Here is a 23365-nt window from a genome sequence, read left to right as displayed (position 1 = left end):
TACTATTGGGAAATATGCATAGTTTTGAGATTTTGCCAGTCAGGTTTAGCATATCCAATCTACAAAATATAGTCTGTTTTACTTCTATAAACCTGGAACAACTCGGTTGTTTTGCTCTTACCTAATATTATGAATAGAATGGGTATTTCAGTTAAAGGGACTGGTGGAATTTAATAATAACTTTCTCTCTAGTTGCATATATGTGTTGCATTATCTTTTAATAATGAGTATGTAAATAAAAAGAGAGCCACAGATCAGGTAGTTGGCTTCTTGATGTGCAGCCTTCCATTCCCACATTAGTTCCCGTAATGCAGCTTTGAGTTAATTTGATTTCCGTAATATTCAAGTAACTTACTTTTAGGCAGTATATTCCTATATTAAACTGTCTAAAATATTTGGGGCAACTTCTGTAGAAGCTTTAAATTATTGACTTGAAACCGATTAAGATTCTTAATTTATACCTTTGTAAATGTCTTTCCTAAAGTAGAACATTCCTTGGCGTACAGCATCACGCTTTTGAGCCACGATCAGGTTCTCATCCACCTAGTTCAGTAAAAATAGTATGTTAGATTGTAACATTTGTGGACTGTTTAAAGCAAATTATGATTTTAAATAATGGTTTAAATATTCCAATGTATCAATAATTTCAAGTAAGTGCACAAACAAACTTGCTACTTTGCCATCGGACAAAATACTGTTCACATATAAAAAGCTTCAATTTCACAAGACCAAACTATTAAAAGCTAGAAAGCCATTTCCCCCCCCCAAAAAGGAGAGGTAAATTAGATGGTTCAGGAACAATTGGCAGATTCACTGATTGCGGACAGATTCATCACGAAGCAACTCGTTGAATTGTGGAAGAGAAAATGAACAGAACAGAATAGCATATAGTTTTCGTTCACAGATTCAAAATATTGGCTTGGAGCTTCAGCTAGGCCCTGCTATTTTTTTTGCAGCATTATTCACCTGAAATTGGCCAAACCAGTGCAAAAGACTAAAATTTTAAGTGCAAAGATTTCTGTAATGTCATACACCAAATTAAACATGGAGTTAGATTCCAGCCTCACCCACAAATCCGGCCACAACCAAGATCTAGGCTGGGATTTTCCATTCCCATGTGCATCAGGCGGAAATGTCATAATATTCAAGGCTATGGGCCAACTGATGGAAAGTAGGGGTGTGTGTGTGTCATGCCAGGGTATGCACCCGAGCGAAGAATGTTTCCGGGTATGCTCATTGTGCTCTGGGGCAGCCTTTAAAAATGGCACCCGAATCATTTGAAGTGCTGAGTTGATGGTGGGGGCAGGTGAATCATGGGCCGCCTACCAAACCCCTACCTGCCTTCTTTTCTTCCAAATCCCACACAATATGGTGGAAAAAGCTACCATTGTCATTGGGGGCCACGATGCTGCTCTTCCCATTTGAGATCAGCCTTTGCCGAAAATCTTGCCCCTAATTAATAACTTGACTTTCTGCTAATTGTGCCCTCTGGTGGGCCTTAAATTTAAAAGCATTTAAATGTTAATTTAACTCACTACTAAGGTACATGGTCCTGTGCAACGTTTCTAAAAATCATTTTTCGGTTATTTGAAATTGGACTAGACACTGATTAAAAATTAATATTAGTGCTAAACCCATTTTCGGCTGCATTATTTAAATTGCATCAAGTTCCAATGTAAATATATCAAAGAACCTTCTAAAGCAATATTTAAAAATTCGTTTGAAAACATTGTCCGAGTTTAGGGACTCATGTTAGATTTTACTAAGTTCAGCAATATGCAAACATCTCAATTTTGCATCTAGATTACTGATTGCAACCAAATCAGAAACTCGACTGCATTATCCACAATGGAGTATTATATTAATACATGCAGATTAAACACTTATGCATTAGGAGACAAGTGCAAACATCTCCTTCATATGCTTGACCCTGATGACCTGTAGGAACAGCAAGCAGTATATTCTGTAGGAACAGCAAGGAGTATATTGTGTAGGATTAACAGAGGATCACATAACTGCAATAAATCTGCATGAGGAACTAACCTGTGAATTGAAAGCCCAATTGTTAACTCTTTCTCAGATGCTGCCACGCTTGCTTTCCAGCATTACTTGTTTTATTTCAGTTTTCTAGTATCCACATGTTAATTAATTTGGCATTTTAATGTGTGTATGCTCCAAATGTCACTGCCCTAGGACAGGGCTTTTCAAACTGCGGGTGGCGAGCGGGTGTCGGGGGTTCACAGAGCGATCGGTCACTCCGTTCCCGGTTGTAGAAGCGCCCAACGAGCGTGACCGCTTTCAATTTGAGAATGCAACTGGTCCTCAAATGCGAATGATGGAATCGTCCTGCCAGGAGTGGTGGCACAGAGCAGGTAACTCGCCCGGCACAATCACTAACCCTGTACATCCGTGCTTTGGCCGCAAAATTGCGGGGGAGAGATTCCTCCATTTTCTAGCTGCCAGCAAGCAAGCAGCAGGACTGTGACTAACTGAAGATGGATTGTTTTGTAATAAGGAAGAGAGATCCAGAGTTACAACAAGCCAGTATCTCACAACTGAATCAGCTGGAGAGAGCTGCTCAGGAGAATACACGGCAGAACAAAGCAGCGCTGACACGAGCTGTGTACAGAGCTCCAGGGTCTCTGGTGAACAACCCATTAAGAAGAAACTGAAATCAGGAACAAGGTAGTATAAAGATGATTTCTTGAGGTATGCCTTTGTTAATTGTGCCAATGCAAATCAGGATGCAAAGCCTATGGGTGTTATGTGCAGAGATGTATTAGTAAATGAAAGTTGGATGCTAACTATGTTTCACCTTGCAGACATCTTTTCAATTCTAAACAAACTGAACCACAAATTGCAAAGGAAGGATGATGATTACTTTTGGCACTGAAGAAATAAATGCTTTCCAAAAGTAATTGAAAGTTTGGCAAGCACATGTATAAAGTCAAAACTACTACATGTTCCCCACACTGCTATGACACATCGAAGAAAACAGTGTTAGTAAGGAGACTGTCAATAGACTACCAGCCTTATTCAGTTGCATCTGGCTGCGTTGATCAACAGTTTTTGTATTTACCAGAGGAGAACTTTCAGATTTTGAAAGAGGTGGATGAAAAGAGCGTGAGACCCCAGAATTGATTATTAATTTAAAGCTGACTCCAAATGAAGAGACGAAACTTCTGTGCCCCATCTGTGACAGCACATTAAAAACACACAAGGTTGTCAGCCTTCTGGAGTAGCATCTCCAAGGAACATCCAGTGCTATTGCCCTTGACAACATTCTACATGTGTGAAGTTGGAATTTCCATCTTCACAAAGTTGAAGACAGCGCAATAGAACCTGACATGCGCATTGTCCTTTCCTCCTGTGAACCTGATTGGAGTGAGATCGCGAGGACAAAGCGAGCTCACATGTTGCATTAAAGGTAAACAAAAATGGTGTCGCGAAGGTTGGCTGACGTGGGGCCCGAAGATTGGCCGGTTGGTAAAAGTGGGTCCCATAGTTTGCATTTCAGGGACTTTCTCCTGTTTCAAAGTAAACTTGTCTGATTGTTGAATCTGGATCCAAGATGATTAACTTATATTTTCTCTTTGTTTGTGTGTGTTTTTTGGTTGAAGGGATAGGTGGGGGAGGGGGGGATACCATGCAACAGATGAAGGTTGGGGATGATGAAGCTTCCAAGTCAATTGTGCATACAGAAGCACTTCCTGACGTCACTCACAAATCGTCCGGCTTTAAATTTTAGGCTAAGTCCCCAAGTCCAAGGTCTCTCAGCCAGGTGTTCCCCTTAATATTGTGAAAAATATGATCAAATGACTTCCAAATTTAAATAGCAGGAAAGACAACCAGGGTTGTGTGTGAAAGCCAGAATGTTAGAAATCTGATATCAAAGCAGAAAATGCTGATAAAGGTAATCAACTTAAACCGTTTTTCCATCCAGACATGCTGCCTAACCGGAGTATTTTCAGCATTTTTGTTTTTATTTCAGCGTTTGTGTAACCTCTCCTTATAATTTAACATTTGGAGTCCAGGTATTATTCTATCAAATTTACATTGCACTCCTTCCAAGGCAGACATATCCTTCCCAAAGTGCAGTGCCCAGAGCTGATCATTAGTCCACTTATGGTCTAACCAGGCCCTGATATTGCCATGGTCTGAGTTCTAGACTTTGATTCTCCATTCCTTCTCGTTGGTGGGATTCGTCCTTCCCGCTGGCAGCAATAGTGAGCTGGACTCACAATGGAGAATCCCACCCATAAATCCGTTTGTACTCCAGTCCTCCAGAAGTGAAGGCCAACATCACATTTGACTTTTTGGTTATTTTCTGAAACGACTTACGACATTTTAATTAACTATGTAAATGTTATCCAAGTTTGCTGATGACAAAAGATATGTGGATCTCTATCCCATCATCTAGGTCGATAACGAATGCAATGAACAATTGAGATCAAACAAATCCCTTTGGCATTCAGCTAGTCACATCCTACTCATTTCTGATAATCCATTATCCCTGTTTCCGGCCAATTCCCGAATCAAGTCAATTATTTTCCCATGAACTTCAAATTTAGCAAGAAATGAGGACCATTAAGATCAACCTAGGTTCAATTCCTAAAGATGCAATAAGGGCACTTCTACAATTATGCTCAGTATCCCTAGGTTTTGTTCTCTGCACGTTTCACTGCATGAATGTCAAATAGGCACTGAAGAAACCATTTTACAAACTGATAACTAAATTGTTTATGTGTACAATGCATTAAACATGCCTCATGATAACTCAAAGTTCTTTTTAAATAAGGTAAATATTAAAATGAATTAAACATGGGATGTTAAAAGAATAACCGAAAAATAAAGAGACGTTAAATGGAGAGGAGACATTCATGCCACTTTTGATAATATCCAGCAGTGATGGAGTGTAACAGAGCACTGCAAAATAGTTTCAGCTGGAATTCTTGCAGGGTGCTGTAATAATGTGATTGTTTACTTATTATGCAATGTTCACATTGACTGAAGTCACCTGCCCTATTCAAAAGCAGTTACTATGAGAGCTGTTCAATACAATCAAAACTATCCATTGTAAATGTTAATACGGAAATATTTTTTCAATCTCATATTTGGCAGAACACACTACAGATTTGAGGTTTGAGCGTCATGGCTGGCATATTTGCTCTCAGCCTAAATTAGCAACTACTTATTTAACAGATGGTTATGACAGATGTTGCAACAGGTTCCAATTTGCTGTGTTTTTGATGAGCTTTGTTGGAGATCTGTCAGAGCCCTCTACCAAACAGCACTCCTCTGCTCACACTAATAAATCAAAACAGTAGTGAGAACAAGAGATCAACATCCTTCTGTGCTCCAGCAATTTATAACAAGTTGGCAGAATGCTTTGGAGCCGATTCAGTGGTACAATAAACAGGATAATCTTCCAGAAATGCTTCTCATTCCATGAGGTATGTCTTCTTAAACCACTTTCCCCTGCCTTTGCCACCTTTACCAACAATAGGTATGAGGAGCTCATGGACTATATTACTACAAAGATCGAGACCGTCAGATCAGCTTAATCTTCTGCATTCCTCCCTTCCCCATGCCCACTGGAACCAACCTGCAGTGTACTCCCCCCCCCCCCCCGCCCCCCCCCCCAACCCTGAATTATGAGCTTCTCTCAATATCTACCCCCACTAACATCTAGTCAGTGAGACCCGCCTCACACTCCATTGCTGACCCTATTCCGAGGTCAGAATTTTAGAGCTTGAACGGGTGCACGCCTGACCCAAACCCACGTGAGAAGACTTTGGGTGTGCGCCCCAACATCACGGCACCCTCGTGTGATAGGATGGTCGGCGAGTGTGCAGCGGAGTCAGAAGTGTGCCCACCAATAACTAAAAGGGTAATCAAGCCCATTAAACATGCATACAATTATCCCAAATTTTATATGGCCCCGTGCGCGGTTAGGTTTGGTGCACGGGCCAATCAGTCAGGTGCATTCACCTTTTTTCACCATTCCTGAGGTGGGATAAAAGGCCCAAATAAGTTTGATGTATTTACAGCAAAGAGCCTCAATTTACTTCATAGAATTTACAGTGCAGAAGGAGGCCATTCAGCCCATCGAGTCTGCACCGGTCCTTGGAAAGAGCACCCTCACTTAAGCCCACACCTCCACCTGATCCCCACAATCCAGTAACCCCCTAACCTTTTTGGACAAAGGGCAATTTAGCTTAGCCAATTCACCTAACCTGCACATCTTTGGACTGTGGGAGGAAACCAGAGCACTCAGAGGAAACCCATGCAGGCACGGGAGAACGTGCAGATTCCCCAGACAGTGACCCAAGCCAGGGAATCGAACCTGGGACCCTGGAGCTGTGAATGCTAACCACTGTGCTACTGTGCCACCCACAATTATAATTTTGGCATGACTCTCACCAAACAGTTCGGTATTCACCAATGTCAATTTTGTCCTCTCTTGATAGCGCCAGGCTATTTATTTTTACTCAAATCTGTGGCACCCAACAAGGACACCTCAGGTTCTTCATGCTGCTAGGATAGATCTGCATCAGTATTGTAACTACAAAGCCGCATCGCCCCATTTTGAAAGGTTGACTATCGGAATATCAGCATATAAAGGTTTGAATGTCTAAAGTGATTTAACCAAGTTAAAGAAAAGAAGTTGAGAGGAATAATTGATTATGAACCCAAAATGTTAAAATTGAAAGAATCACCACGGAATTCAAACATTCTTTGCAATCACCTGCTTGAAACATAAGTGTGTGCAGCAAACTTCATCGATGAAACGGCAAGATCACTACATTTGGATTGTTCAATGAGCAAAGTGTTTTCTGTAACAATATGAGCATGTTCCACGCTGGACGGCCCTTAATTGGTCAGCCAGGATGATATTCCTTCCTCTGGTGCTCATGGGCAGAGGCAGGCACCGCGGCTGCTTCCACCCCCCCTCTGCCCCTGATGAACTGGCTACCCAACTCCCTTCCCCATTCCCATGTTATTAACTGTTCTCTCTCCTCAGGTGCTCCCCTCTCAATAAACAAGGGCTCTGGGTGGAGGCTGGGCACTATGATACCTAACAAGCCTCGTCAGTATGTAGCAGTGCGCCTGGCCATGTATGCTCCATTTTGGGTTTCTGCTCCTGCAGTTAAAGGGCTTGACCATCCTACAGCAGTGCAACGGAGTGGAAAAATGTGTGAAAACCCCATCACAGGGCCCAGTATGGCCCCATAAAAGGTTGGAGGTCCAAGACAGTCAGGAAGAACCACCAGATGTCCCAAATAGAGGGTGTAAAATGAACGAGGCTCCAGATAATAATGGACTACAGTTCACAGGTTACAAGTAGTGAGGGCTCGGGGGAAATCCTGGAGAGTGAAAAGACAGCAGAACGTTGGTGACTCTGCTCCAGGCCACTGGAGCAAAGGTCACCCTTTGGCATGCTGGTGTTCTGCTTAAGGGTCATTAAGAGTTAGAGTCGTGCTTGTGAGTTGATGCTGGAGTGCAGACTCTAGAAACCAGGGGAATGGAACCTCGTGACACAAAATAATCACCAGAAATAATTTCTCCTCCTGCTCCGGCACTTACACCTATGTCCCAAGGCTCCATGCTTATCCCCCACTTATTTCTCATCTACATGGCAATATAAACCAAAAAGGCTGTGTCAATTTCCACATACATGTTGACGATATACAGTACTACATCACCTCTGTGTCTCTTAAACCCTCCACTTTCTAAATCTGTTCCGACTGTTGTTTAACCGCCTGTACCGGATGAGCAGACATTTCCTTCAACTAAATATTGGAGGATACAAACTATAGTCTTCATTCCCAATCACAGATTCCGTTGCTCTGTCAGAATCCATCCATCTCACTGGAAACTGGAAGGTGAATCAGACTGAGATTCCTACTGTCTGAAAACCACCTTTTTCCACCTCTGTAACATAACACCCTTGTCTCAGCTCATCTCCTGCATACTTTCTTACTTCTAGACTTAACTATTCCAATGCATTCACGGCTGACCACCCTATTTCTATTCTCCACCAACTTCAGGTTATTCAAAGTTCTGAATGGCCAAAACTATTCAATTCAGTGGACCCCAAACCTTTAGCTTGGTACAATTGACATCTTGGGAGTTGAAAACTTGCCAAAAAATATTATTTTCTTTGAAGGCTCACGTTAAACCAACAGAACATTGAAATTGCATTCCCAGAAATTATAATATAAATATGTTAGAACTTAGTTCTATGTGATCAGAACAAAACAAAATGATGTGGAATGATAAAAACCCAGAGTCTGCCCAAAGTCGCTTCAACTTCTGAGGAAACGGTTCCAAAACGTTCTTCACCATTTGCTTTCTATAACATACTATCTTCATGAAATAAAATCTGAACAGTTGATCATCTGTACTTTCTTAATCTTTAACTTGGTTCTGAACCTGAAACAGACCCAGCAAGGAGTTAAGAGCAGTAATTTTAAGAGGTGCTAATTCCAGTATCCTTAAAAAAGCTTTTTGGTCTGCAATTTTGATGTGCATTAATTTTCAACTTGTCACCTTAGTTCTCCTTTCACAGTTCAGAAAATGAATTTTAATTTGAACACGATCCAGGCTTGTCAAGCATCCAAAGAAAACAATTATTCACATCTCCTTCCAACATTTTTGCCAAAAAACACACTTCACCACAAAACTTTTCTCTGAATCCTCTTTATTACATGAATGTCTTTTTTGAAATAGGGGATTAACATTTCAAAGAAAGCAATATTTTCTCAAAATGCTTTATACGATCTATGATCAACACCGTTGAAGTTACTTCCGGTGACGGCGGGCGGGAGGCGGCCGCACAATGGAGGGCTCCCGTTCGGGAACGGCATTTTCGGGGCTTTAAGCCCGGTCCCAGGGTCCACGGAGGCGGCAGAAGCAGGGAGAAGGCACGGAGGAGGCACAGTGAAGACACAGGAGGAAAAAAAACCAAAGAAAAATGTCGAGGGTGAGCAAGAAAACGGCCGGAAAAAAAAACAGCTGAAGGTCCGTCGGGGAGTGGAAAGGTCACCGTGGGGTCACCAAGGAAAATGGAGGCTGGAGCACCAGGGAAGGCCGCACTGCTTACGGCTGAAGAAATAACTAAGGTGATGGCTGCGGAATTTGAAAAGCAGTTGGCGCAGATTGCGAAATGCATGGAGACGGTGAGGAAGGAGATGAGGGAGGTTTGAGTGTGCTGGTGGAGGAGGCGGTTTCCCCGGTGAGGACGGAGGTGGCGAGCGCAGTGGCGGAGGTGCGAGAGCAAGGGGAGGCGCTGAAGGAAGTGGAGGAGACGTTATTGCAGCACAGTGATCAACTTGCCTCGATGGGGAAAGAGATGCGGAAGGTGATGGATACTAACAAGGATCTGCGAGGAAAAATGGAAGACCTGGAAAACAGATCCAGGCGACAGAATTTGAGGATTGTGGGGCTGCCCGAAGGAGTTGAAGGACCGAAGCCGACTGAGTATTTTGCCGCAACGCTGGCAAAACTATTGGGGGAGGGGGAGGATCCCTCCTGATATGAACTGGATCGGGCTCATCGGTCGTGGAGGCCTGTACCAAAGGCGAGTGAGCCGCCAAGGGCAGTGACTCTGTGCTTCCGTAGGTACAGTGTGAAGGAGAAGGTCCTGAGCTGGGCCAAGCAGAAGCGGGTGGTGCAGTGGGCTGGAGCTGGTATACGTGTATACCAGGACTTTACGGTGGAGCTGGCAAGGAGGCGGGCTGCCTTCAACCGGGTGAAGTGGGCACTGTACATTAGCACGGTGCGGTGCAGCATCGAATATCCAGCGAAGCTGAGGGTGACTTACAAGCTCAGGGACTTTTATTTTGGAACGGCGGAAGCAGCGGAGGAGTTTGCGGAAGCAGGAGGACTGTGGCAGAACTGAAATTGAGGAATGGTCATGTGCCGATGTAACTAAATGACTGTATATTCTTCTTTTTTGTATCACTGCGCGCGGGTGTAGAGGCTAAAGGAGCCAATGTGGTATATATTTGGACAAGGGAAGGGACGGGACTTTCACTCGAAATGAGAGTTCTTTGGGGTGTAGGTGGATAGGCGGGGTTTGTGTGCTAAAAGGGGATCTTTGGGCTTTCCTAGGGCCGGGCAAGTGGGAAAGGGACCCGGGTGGGGGCCTCCACGCTGGCCGGTTTAAGCCGGCCAGTGAACGGGAGTGAGGTGGGGCTGCGGCCATCGGAGCCTGGCAGAACAGGGTCCGAGTGGTCTAGCCGGGGTGGAAAGTTGGGGGGGAAGGAACAGAGGTTGGGAGGAGGAGTTTTACAAGAGGCAGTGGAAGGGAGGAGCTGGAGACCTGGGGGGGGGGGTGGAAAGAGAGAGCTGTGTAAGATTAAGGGTGACTACGGGTCATCCCTGATTCCTTTTTGTCATTTGTTTATGTGAACATGCGGGTTGAGGTTTGGGGGTTGGTGGGTAGATGGGATCGTTGTTATTATGGGGACTGACATATCTTGCTGATTATTGTTTATTGTTGATGGATGTAAATGTGGGAGAAAATGTGAAAAATGAGAATTTTTTTTAAAAAAAAATTTTTTTTTTTTTTTTTTTTTAAAACACCATTGAAGTTAAAACGGGGAGTTCTCACATGCCAACCCGAGATAGTTTGCTTGCCTGTCATAAGTTCTGAAGTGCCTTCTATAACTAGAGTTACTTTATACAAAATGTGGAAGATGATGGCGGAGCATTGAGGCTTCAGTATTAAGGTCTTCTTCAAATGAAACATCTGGGCTGGGATTCTCCAGGCCTGCGCCGGGTCGGAGAATCGCCGCTGACGTGGGAAATTTCCGCATCGCCGCTCTGACGGCAATCGCGCCCGTGCGGTCGACGCGCCACCAGTCGGGGGCCGCTGAAAGAGGCCCCCGCGGCGATTCTCCGCGGTCGACCGGCTGAATTCCCGCCGAGTTCTGCCGGCGTGGTTCCAACCTGGTACCAACCGGCAGGAGCTAAGAACCGCAACCGCGGTGGCCATCCTGGTGGGGGGAGGCAGGGGGATCAGATTCCAGGGGAGTTGGGGTGGGCCTCCACGCCCGCGATCGGGGCTACCAATCGGCAGGCGCCCGTGATCTGGAGGGGGCCTACCTCCTTCTACGGGCCTGCTATAGGGCTCCGCCATGTTGCATGGCGCCGTCGCGGAGACGGCCATCATGCGCCGGCGCGGAGACGGCTGGCGCGCATGCGTGGACTCGCAATGCAGGGCCGCCTTTTGGCGCCGGAGCAGCGCGCATCACCCCTGAGGGCCGCTGAATCACTGGTCCAGGAGGCCCGTTGACGCCAGCGTGCATCACTCCGTTGTTTACTCGGGTGTCAATACGTGGCCGCGATTTTGGAGAATCCCAGACCTAATTTTCCTGGTTGAAGGTTTTTCATTGTGATCGTAATGTCAAACATGCATCTACATCTCCTCTCGGTGACAAGAGGGAAATTCAATCATCCGCAGAAGATAGCAGTTATATGCAAGATGCTGAGGACATTCTACATGTTTGGAAAATTTCCATCGCTAACTAATGCAAGAGAGACTTTCTAGTTCTTCTAGAATAACCATTCTTTTTTCCATTTATTAGTCACATCAGCTGCAAACAAACAAGTCCGAGAGGATGTCTATTGTGCTCATAATTGCTTTTGTAACTAAACATAATACTGCTATATTTAATAGAGCAATATATGTGGAAGTACTACTTACTTTCGAGAGTGGAATAAGAAAATCCAACTTGTATGAAAGGATCACTCGGGTTAGCAGTACAACAAAGACAACGTAGGCGGAATTCTCAAAATCTGTCAACTGGACCTGTGAACAAAATGTTTAAAAAAACATTCCTCTACACAATTACATTTTTAAGGAAGCTAGCGTTTTCCGAAAACTTAAGCCACCAAAAAACACATTGTGGTGATTAATACACAGCATGCAATATAGCAATTTTGGGTGATAAAGGGGTAGCTAAGAGGCTTTTGAAACTACAAAGGGCTTTGATAAATGAAAAGGGCTTTTCCCTGATTGCTGGGGCGCGGTCTATGCATGTCACAGAAAGAAATGTCAAAGCTTGAAGCTGCACACTGGTATCAGCTGAGCAAACAAAATGGAGGGACATGTAAAAAAGAAATAATGTCGGCTCCTCCCATTACTTGCGAAAATTCCTTGGCATGTAGGTATGAATTATGGAACTCTCAATGTCCTTTGTGGTCATTAAAGCAATATGGATCACCCCAGATTAGGAAGCACTCTTCCATATGATTATTTACATCAAGCCTAAATGACTGACAATAATTCCGGTTCTATAAATTGCTTGGTATTATTTTATCGCTGATTTAGAAGCAAAGTGGAACCCTGCCTGCTGAATCTGCGACCGGTTGCTCAGAAATACGTTATCTCAGTTCAAATGCCTGGGGGCCCAATGCCTACCTTACATAACCACTTTCCTCAGATACTGAAAAGTTAACTCCTATTGTTTTGAGCTGTCATTTTGTATGACAACATGGGAAAATTTACAGTAAAAGAAACTAAATTATGAAAAATCAAGTACCAAGAGCCAAACATAACTACACCAACTTTGGTATAATTTGCTACATTTTTCTTACCCTTCCATCCATCACTTGCCTCCCTCCCCTTAAATTTCCTCTTGTCTATTTACCTCACTCCTTGCACCTTCATTTGCATTCCCCTCTTCCTCCCTAATCCTTCTTGTATCTGTATTCTTTGATCTGTTTTTCTCTTCCCTTCTCTTTACTCTCTTTACTAGCAGCATCAACCATAGCACCCAAAGCTTCACTCAGCAGGGATGGTTTAGGCACACTGAATGCAATTTTGTTGAGGTGGAGGTGGTGACTTTGCTGGCAAGTCAACTGGAAATGCTGGTATTCTCCAGCTTTTCAGTCCTGTGCCAGATATTAAAGTTTTTGGGGGATTATCAGCTGCTTCTAAGTACGCTTGCCAAGTCCAGTGCAATCCTTCCTTCCAAATTTACATACAAGTTATTTGGACGCAGAGGTTGACTGGATGGGGGACACCTTGGATTATTTGACAGAGGGTAGAACTACCAAAGGAAGCGATGGTTAATGGCCACTGAGCTAATGTGCTGGTCCTAAGTAGAGCACAAAAATGTACAACTACTCAAATCAATAATCACAAGGCACAGTGAAGCATCCCAGCTAAATGACTGGGTCAGGAGCAATGAAACAGAAAGCAAGCCTAAGATATATAAGAGCAGGGAGACCTGAATGAAAGAAATTTAGAGGTGGTGAAAGATGAGGCGAGCAAATTAGGTTGGCACCAAAACTGGTAACAAGCATCTGCATTTAAAAGAAATAAAATTCCTTACAAGTAGTACAGTAGCAGGAAATGAATATGGCTCCTCAAAAGGATCTTTAATGAGTGAATGGATTTTATTTTGAAATAAATAGAACTGAAATAAATACGTGGTGATTTCAGCAAATGTACGCAGATCAAATGACATCCATCGCACCGGAGTTAAAAAAAAAAAATCAAAGGATGGTCAGGAGTTTCCACTCAAATGCACTGTTTTAGATGCAATTAGCTACATTAAACATGTAACTGGCATAAAAGAATGCAGAATTTTAACAGCAAACTATTCGTGCAACTTGAACTTCAGCAATCTTTTGCACTAATTTTTTTAAATGCTAGAAGCAGGGGCTACCCACAAAACTGGCTATGCCCCCAGGTTAATTAATCATTGGAAATTTCTACGGCTTGCATGCCTTCAAGGAGAATCCAAAAACAATTAGATACGTCTTTTGGGAAAAACACTAATACATTTTGAATAATTAATTTACTGAGGAAACGACTACAGTATTCCAAGCCAACTAGAAAATAGTTCTGTATATTTATGCCATTTTTAATCATTTAAGATCAGCTTACTCAACAGTGGTTTATTGATCTAAAATGCAATATTTTCAGTTGCATTAATAAAATTACCACTCAAGTATATCAAGGATCGCTTTTTAAAGCAAAACTGGTTTTCAAGAGAAATCAATTAACTGATTTTACGTTTGGTGAAATGCAAATTAATACGAACAATAACTTAATGGGGAAAACGTACCTCAAAACAGGTGCAATTAATAATATTCTTTATTATTGTCACAAGTAGGCTTACATTACACTGCGATGAAGCTACTGTGAAAATCTCCTAGTCGCCACACTCCGGCGCCTGTTCGGGTACACCGAGGGAGAATTCAGAATGTCCAATTCACCTAACAAGGACGTGTTTTGGGTCTTATGGGAAGAAACCGGAGCACCCGGAGGAAACTCACACAGACATGGGAGAACGTGCGGACTTCGCGCAGACACTGATGCAAACCGGGAATCGAACTCGAGTCACTGGCACTGTGAAGCAACAGTGCTAACCACGTTGCTACCGTTGTGGCAATCACTGATTGCACCCCAAGTGCAACCTCTACCCCAAAAATTATATAAGCAGATAAAATACACATAAATGGGCTTGAATTACATTCAATACAGATACGTTAGTACAATTATAGTCCCTACCTCCATTGGTCGAAATTCAACTCTCCATCCAATTTCAGAATTTGGGGGGGGCGGCTTGAATCTCATGGTCTGCCAATTTGTGGATTGTATGTTCTATAGGTAGTCAATTGCACAAGTGTTTGTTTTTTTAGTTCGTTTTCACAATTCACACAATTCCCATTATATGTTTCAAAACATTTTAAAAAAACATTAGATACCGTTTCATCAACATTTCGGTGGTTTTTTGTACTTAACAAGCAAAATCAAGAATAAAAATAGAATTTTAGGACAGTTCTGTACTATAGTAAACTGTTACGAGAATCTTTCAACATTATATATTTCAAATAAATGCTTTAAGTGATCGTACAAAATATTTATTCAGAGCCTTTAGCTGTAAATGTTGAGAAATCTGAAAGATAGGTGCAACTGAAATTTTAAAATTGTTCCAAAGTCAGAACAGAGCACCTTACAACCCATTACAAGGTTGGAGCAACATATTTACACACGGAATAATCTGACTTTAAAGGTGAAGTTTGTAATGACTGTGGTGTATGCAGCAGCAAAATGAACAACTAGCCATTCAATTGCAAAACCTGAGGCATAGGATTAAGGCTCATAAAATTAATGAACTGAAAACATATTAAATAGATAAATTGGCATGGAATAAATAAAGTGTGATTAGAGGGAAAAGCTCAAGTACCATTCACCCAAATGTGGAGTAACACATGTCCGCTTTTCCTTTTTGTCAACACCAACAACTGCAGCGCTACTGATGTTACAGACAGGAGAGCGGTTAACTTAAAACAGTACTAATTTCTCCTTTGATTGCTTCCCTCTTTATAAGCAGTGGCATATTACCCAACCCCTCAGTTCTAGTACGATCCAAATTTCTATTAATAATCCCATAGCAAATTCGGAATAGAATGAACTAATTGGTGAGTTTATTTACACACACTCAAGCCAGAGGAGGGTGGCAACTTTGCCTCCTTTGAACTCATAGTAAAAGAGGGATAGAGAAAAGAAAGATTTACAGGGCAAAGGCCATAGAGAAAAGAATTATTGCGATATAATTCACTTTTCCGGTGGAGTTGGCTTCACACATGGAGATTGAAGGCATGCAGAGATGAATCAGTCTTGCAAACCAGTGTTCTTCAGACTCGGGGGCATGACCCGCGGGTGGGTGTCGGGAGGGTCGCTGAGCCATCCTTCACGGCGCTCCCGATCGTGCAAATCCCCGCACAGCAGCCGGCTTTTAATAACGCCGGCTGCAAGCCGCCTTTAAAATGGCCGCGAAGATGTAAAAAAAAAAAAATTGCCCGCATTGCGCATGATCATTGGCGCATGCGCGGTGCGGCCGCTATTTATTTTAGAACGGTCGCAGCTTTTTGATTTACAAGTTCGGGGGGGGGGGGTTTATTCATTTAATTTTTATTTTTTTTCATTTATTTTATTCATTTTTGGGGGGGGGGGGGGGGAGGTGTTTATTCATTTTATTCATTTATTTTATTCATTCAATTTTTTTTCATTAAAAAGAATTTTTTTTTTTAAACCAGTTCGGGGGGGGGGGGGGGGTGGTTTAATTTTTAATAAAATAATTTTACGGAGAAAAATGCAGAACTTTGGACAGATGGAGACTCCATACTTTCCGACACCGGAAGGCTTCACCTTCATCCAACAGGTTCCATTGGAGGAGCGTGTACGAGGGCCAAAGGGACCCAAAACCATTTCCTCCATTTTTATCTGCAGCAAACAAGGTAAGAGAAAATAGTGGGTCGCTCAGGTTGGCCAGCGTGGGTCGCGAAGGTCGGGAGGGTTGGGTCCCGAAAGTCGGCCGAGTTGGGGCCCGAAGGTTGGCCGCTTGGTAAAAATGGGTCCCCGGAAAAAAAGTTTGAAGAACACTGTTGTAGACCACGGTACAGAAGTCCCGGTAGAAAGAGTAGATAGGGGCAGGTATTCAGCCTGGCCATAGACGTTTTTCTATTCTGCTGCTAGGTAGATGCAAAGATGGCAGACTGATCTAGAACCACAGGGCAATATTACTGGTTCCACAAGCCATGCGTTCATGTCACATGACTCCCACCTCTCCACTCTACCTTGTGTATCTCTTATGTGGGTCACTGAAATTGACAATGTTCCAACTATTAATTCTAGAAAGGGAGGCTGCAGTGTCATTTATCCTAGCAAACAAATAGGTGCCAGTTAGCCAGGCCTGGCTTATCAAATGTAGATACCCTTATATAATCCCCATTGAACTTGGTCATTGTAGCCCACTGAGGTCTCATTAGCGCTTCTTCAAAAATACCAAAGGTGGCCCAGATTTTACAGTAATAATGACTGCATCTTTCAGCACTTGCAGTTCTTGTTCCTCTGAAACTGAGGGCAAATTCTGGAGTCCACACATGTGGAAATCCAAAGCTAAAGTTAGTGATTCTATGATACTCAAAAAGTTGAAGTCTCCACAAATAGCAATCAATTAGAAATCACTGAACTGAGAAAACTTCCATTTTATGCCATTAGGCTTGCTGTAAAAAAAAAAAAAAAAAAACTTGTTGAATGAGGTGCACCTAATTCATAATTGTTGCCGAAAACCTCTCTGGTTTGACTTGTAAAACTAATCTAATCTTCGTGGAAAACAAAATATTTAACATTTTTTTAATGTTTGTGATATTTTTCAGCTTTTACCTTAAGCTATCATAGAACACCCATGTGCAGGAGGCCATTTTGCCCATCGAGTCTGCACCGACACTCCGAAAAAGCACCCCACCCTATTCTGCCTAACCTTTGGACACCAAGGAGCAATTTGGCATTGCCAATCCCCCTAAACTACATGCACATTTTTGGTCTGAGGGGGGAAACCGGAGCACCTGAAGGAATTGCACACTGATACGGGAAGGCGGTGCAGACTCCACAGTCACTCAAGGTCAGAATCAGATCTGGGTCCCTGGCACTGTTAGCCACTGTGCCACCATGCTGCCCATATCTATGTCCCAATCTTTATTTTGCTTTCAATAAAGTAACATTAAAAACATTCATTAATCAGTCCTTTTAATTTCCTGGTTTGCGGTTTGAAACACATTCACTGTGATTGGTTGCTTACACCCTGCTTGATTACATCATTGTTTCTGGACACCTGGACATGCCGACTTTACACCAGAACGCCACATCACTTAAAGGTTAGCTGCAAGCACAATCGCTTCACTGCAGTCCACAAAATCCAGATCACTGAAATGGTATTATACCACTGCAATTTCATGCGAAGCAGAATTTTCTTTAAGTGCATTAGTTCCCTAAACATGCCCAGTGGCAATATAGATGCAGCTTTGCCAGATCAATAATGTAAGGAAGTCTAACCACATTTCAAGTGGATTTGGATCAATGAACTAAATGAGGTTTAGAATAGGTGAATTTCAATGTAACAATAACAAGAAATGCACATTTTCAAAGGTAGAAAATTATTTGGACAGATTCCAAATGGGAATTCTAAGCGGGATAAGGACCCACTGCAATGTGGGTCGTATAGACCGATCTCGCTCCTTAATGTAGATGCTAAGTTGCTTGCAAAAATGTTGGCCACGAGGATTGAGGACTGTGTCCCGGGGGTGATTCACAAGGACCAGACGGGATTCGTAAAGGGTAGGCAGTTAAATACTAATAGAACATAGAACAATACAGCGCAGTACAGGCCCTTCGGCCCACGATGTTGCACCGAAACAAAAGCCATCTAACCTACACTATGCCATTATCATCCATATGTTTATCCAATAAATTTTTTTATGCCCTCAATGTTGGCGAGTTCACTACTGTAGCAGGTAGGGCATTCCACGGCCTCACTACTCTTTGCGTAAAGAACCTACCTCTGACCTCTGTCCTATATCTATTACCCCTAAGTTTAAAGTTATGTCCCCTCGTGCCAGCCATATCCATCCGCGGGAGAAGGCTCTCACTGTCCACCCTATCCAACCCCCTGATCATTTTGTATGCCTCTATTAAGTCTCCTCTTAACCTTCTTCTCTCCAACGAAAACAACCTCAAGTCCATCAGCCTTTCCTCATAAGATTTTCCCTCCATACCAGGCAACATCCTGGTAAATCTCCTCTGCACCCGCTCCAAAGCCTCCACGTCCTTCCTATAATGCGGTGACCAGAACTGTACGCAATACTCCAAATGCGGCCGTACCAGAGTTCTGTACAGCTGCAACATGACCTCCCGACTCCGGAACTCAATCCCTCTACCAATAAAGGCCAACACTCCATAGGCCTTCTTCACAACCTTATCAACCTGGGTGGCAACTTTCAGGGATCTATGTACATGGACACCTAGATCCCTCTGCTCATCCACACTTTCAAGAACTTTACCATTAGCCAAATATTCCGCATTCCTGTTATTCCTTCCAAAGTGAATCACCTCACACTTCTCTACATTAAACTCCATTTGCCACCTCTCAGCCCAGCTCTGCAGCTTATCTATATCCCTCTGTAACCTGCCACACTGTCGACAACACCACCGACTTTAGTGTCGTCTGCAAATTTACTCACCCACCCTTCTGCGCCTTCCTCTAGGTCATTGATAAAAATGACAAACAGCAACGGCCCCAGAACAGATCCTTGTGGTACTCCACTTGTGACTGTACTCCATTCTGAACATTTCCCATCAACCACCACCCTGTCTTCTTTCAGCTAGCCAATTTCTGATCCACATCTCTAAATCACCCTCAATCCCCAGCCTCCGTATTTTTTGCAATAGCCTACCGTGGGGAACCTTATCAAACGCTTTGCTGAAATCCATATACACCACATCAACTGCTCTACCCTCGTCTACCTGTTCAGTCACCTTCTCAAAGAACTCAATAAGGTTTGTGAGGCATGACCTACCCTTCACAAAGCCATGCTGACTATCCCTGATCATATTATTCCTATCTAGATGATTATAAATCTTGTCTCTTATAATCCCCTCCAAGACTTTACCCACTACAGACGTGAGGTTCACCGGTCTATAGTTGCCGGGGTTGTCTCTGCTCCCCTTTTTGAACAAAGGGACCACATTTGCTGTCCTCCAGTCCTCTGGCACTATTCCTGTAGCCAATGATGACATAAAAATCAAAGCCAAAGGTCCAGCAATCTCTTCCCTGGCCTCCCAGAGAATCCTAGGATAAATCCCATCAGGTCCCGGGGACTTATCTATTTTCAGCCTGTCCAGAATTGCCAACACCTCTTCCCTACGTACCTCAATGCCATCTATTCTATTAGCCTGGGGCTCAGCATTCTCCTCCACAACATTATCTTTTTCCTGAGTGAATACTGACGAAAAATATTCATTTAGTATCTCGCCTATCTCTTCAGACTCCACACACAATTTCCCATCGCTGTCCTTGACTGGTCCTACTCTTTCCCTAGTCATTCGCTTATTCCTGACATACCTATAGAAAGCTTTTGGGTTTTCCTTGATCCTTCCTGCCAAATACTTCTCATGTCCCCTCCTTGCTCGTCTTAGCTCTCTCTTTAGATCCTTCCTCGCTACCTTATAACTATCCATCGCCCCAACCGAAACTTCACACTTCATCTTCACATAGGCCTCCTTCTTCCTCTTAACAAGAGATTCCACTTCCTTGGTAAACCACGGTTCCCTCGCTCGACGCCTTCCTCCCTGTCTGACCGGTACATACTTATCAAGAACACGCAGTAGCTGATCCTTGAATAAGCCCCACTTATCCAGTGTGCCCAACACTTGCAGCCTACTTCTCCACCTTATCCCCCCCAAGTCACGTCTAATGGCATCATAATTGCCCTTCCCCCAGCTATAACTCTTGCCCTGCGGTGTATACTTATCCCTTTCCATCATTAACGTAAACGTCACCGAATTGTGGTCACTGTCCCCAAAGTGCTCTCCTACCTCCAAATCCAACACCTGGCCTGGTTCATTACCCAAAACCAAATCCAACGTGGCCTCGCCTCTTGTTGGCCTGTCAACATATTGTTTCAGGAAACCCTCCTGCACACACTGTACAAAAAACGACCCATCTAATGTACTCGAACTATACCTTTTCCAGTCAATATTTGGAAAGTTAAAGTCTCCCATAATAACTACCCTGTTACTTTCGCTCTTATCCAGGATCATCCTCGCCATCCTTTCCTCTACATCCCTAGAACTATTAGGAGGCCTATAAAAAACTCCCAACAGGGTGACCTCTCCTTTCCTGTTTCTAACTTCAGCCCATACTACCTCGGAAGAAGAGTCCCCATCTAGCATCCTCTCCGCCACCGTAATACTGCTCTTGACTAGCAGCGCCACACCTCCCCCTCTTTTGCCTCCTTCTCTGAGCTTACTAAAACACCTAAACCCCGGAACCTGCAACACCCATTCCTGTCCCTGCTCTATCCAGGTCTCCGAAATGGCCACAACATCGAAGTCCCAGGTACCAACCCATGCTGCCAGTTCCCCCACCTTGTTTCGTATACTCCTGGCATTGAAGTAGACACACTTCAAACCACCTACCTGAACACTGGCCCCCTCCTGCGACGTCAAATCTGTGCTCCTGACCTCTATACTCTCATTCTCCCTTACCCTAAAACTACAATCCAGGTTCCCATGCCCCTGCTGCATTAGTTTAAACCCCCCCAAAGAGCACTAACAAATCTCCCCCCCAGGATATTTGTGCCCCTCAGGTTCAGATGTAGACCATCCTGTCTGTAGAGGTCCCACCTTCCCCAGAAAGAGCCCCAGTTATTCAGAAATCTGAATCCCTCCCGCCTGCACCATCCCTGTAGCCACGTGTTTAAATGCTCTCTCTCCCTATTCCTCATCTCACTATCACGTGGCACGGGCAACAACCCAGAGATAACAACTCTGTTTGTTCTAGTTCTGAGCTTCCATCCTAGTTCCCTGAAAGCCTGCCTGACATCCTTGTCCACTTTCCTACCTATGTCGTTAGTGCCAATGTGGACCACGACTTGGGGCTGCTCCCCCTCCCCCCTAAGGACCCGGAAAACACGATCCGAGACATCACGTACCCTTGCACCTGGGAGGCAACATACCAAGGTGCGAAGGCTCCTAAATGTGATAATGATGCCATCAGTGGAGGGAGAAGCGGAGATAGTGACAGTCATGGACGCGGAGAAGGCCTTTGATCGGGTAGAGTGGGAGTATCTCTGAGAAGCGTTGAGGAGGTTTGGGGGAGGGTTTATTAGTTGGGTTAAGCTCCTGTATAAAGCCCCAGTGGCGAGTGTGGTCACGAACCGGCGGAGGTCGGAGTATTTCCGGCTGTACCGAGGGACGAGGCAGGGGTGCCCCCTGTCCCCTCTGCTGTTTGCATTAGCAATTGAACCTTTGGCCATGGCGTTAAGGGAGTCGGGGAAATGGAAGGGGGTGGTTCGAGGGGGAGAGGAACATCGAGTGTCGCTGTACGCAGACGACCTGTTGCTGTATGTGACGGATCCAGTTGAGGGGATGGTGGAGGTAATGCAGATCCTACAGGAGTTTGGAGATTTTTCGGGCTATAAGCTCAATGTGGGAAAGAGTGAGCTCTTTGTGATCCATCCGGGGGACCAGGGAAGTGGGACAGACGACCTACCGTTGAGGAGGGCGGAAAGGAGCTTTCGATACTTGGGGATTCAGGTAGCTAGGAGCTGGGGGGCACTGCACAAACTTAATTTGACGCGGTTGGTGGAACAGATGGAGGGGGATTTTAAAAGGTGGGACATGTTGCCACTCTCGTTGGCGGGTAGGGTACAGTCGGTTAAAATGGTGGTCCTCCCGAGATTTCTTTTTGTATTCCAATGCCTCCCAATTGTGATTACTAAGGCCTTCTTTAAGAGGGTAAGCAGGAGCATTATGGGATTTGTGTGGGTGAGCAAGACCCCGCGGGTAAGGAGGGGGTTCCTGGAGCGTAGCAGAGATAGAGGAGGGTTGGCGTTGCCGAATTTGGCTGGTAACTATTGGGCAGCCTACGTGGCAATGATCCGTAAGTGGGTGATGGAGGGAGAGGGGGCGGCGTGGAAGAGGTTGGAGATGGCATCCTGCAAGGGAACGAGCCTGGGGGCGCTGGTGACGGCACCGCTGCCGCTCTCGCCGACAAGGTACACCAAGAGCCTGGTGGTGGCGACAACGCTAAAGATCTGGGGCAGTGGAGACGACACAGGGGTGCGACGGGAGCCTTGGTGTGGTCCCCGATCAGAGACAACCATCGGTTTGTCCCAGGAAGGATGGACGGGGGGTTTCAGAGCTGGCATCGGGCAGGGATTAGAAGAATGGTGGACCTGTTCATTGACGAGACGTTTGCGAGGTTTCTCTGGGGGGCATTTGAGCAAGAAAACACATGAATGATCCGGAAACTGACATGTACGGGAAGAATCCAATGTACAAAGTTCTGTATCATATTGACTTGCCATGTTCATGTCTTGCCACGCGAGTTCTCTTTCTTTTCTTTGTTACGGGGAGGGGGTTTGTTTGTAAGGTGGAAAATATTATTGAAACATTCTTAATAAAAACATTTTTTTTTAAAAAAAAGTTTGCTGTGTGTTAATTTGGGGTGTTAATTTATTATTTATGTATAGGGAGGGGGGTATGGGGTTGTTTTATTTTGTTTTGTATTTAATTCTATTGGGTTCCTTTTTCATTTTGTTGATATTGTGTGAAAACTTCAATAAAAATTATTTTTAAAAAATAAATGTTTTTAACGCAATGGTAGACAGATTCTCGACTAACAAGGGAGTCAAAGGTTTTGGGGGTAGGTGGGAATGTGGAGTTGAGGCAACAATCAGGTCAGTCATGATCGTATTGAATGATGGAGCAGGCTCAAGGGGCTGAATGGCCTGTTCCTGCCCCTAATTTGCATGTTCATAGACCATGGGCGGGATTCTC

The 23365-nt window shown here is 44.1% G+C and overlaps 1 protein-coding gene across 1 annotated transcript in view; it reads right to left on the bottom strand.

The window, feature by feature from the left end:
* Positions 1 to 23365, bottom strand: part of gclc (glutamate-cysteine ligase, catalytic subunit) — a 126204-nt gene that overhangs the window by 18229 nt on the left and 84610 nt on the right. Inside the window, exons 11-13 of the mRNA XM_072498585.1 lie at positions 14531 to 14623; positions 11714 to 11818; positions 462 to 543 (exon numbers count right to left, since the gene is read on the bottom strand). Coding sequence (XP_072354686.1) covers positions 462 to 543; positions 11714 to 11818; positions 14531 to 14623 — 280 coding nt within the window. The remainder of the gene's footprint in view (positions 1 to 461; positions 544 to 11713; positions 11819 to 14530; positions 14624 to 23365) is intronic.

This window comes from Scyliorhinus torazame, chromosome 4 (genome assembly GCF_047496885.1).
Source record: "Scyliorhinus torazame isolate Kashiwa2021f chromosome 4, sScyTor2.1, whole genome shotgun sequence".
In the NCBI taxonomy this organism is placed as follows: Eukaryota; Metazoa; Chordata; class Chondrichthyes; order Carcharhiniformes; family Scyliorhinidae; genus Scyliorhinus; species Scyliorhinus torazame.
This window is presented reverse-complemented; position numbering and strand designations above follow the sequence as displayed.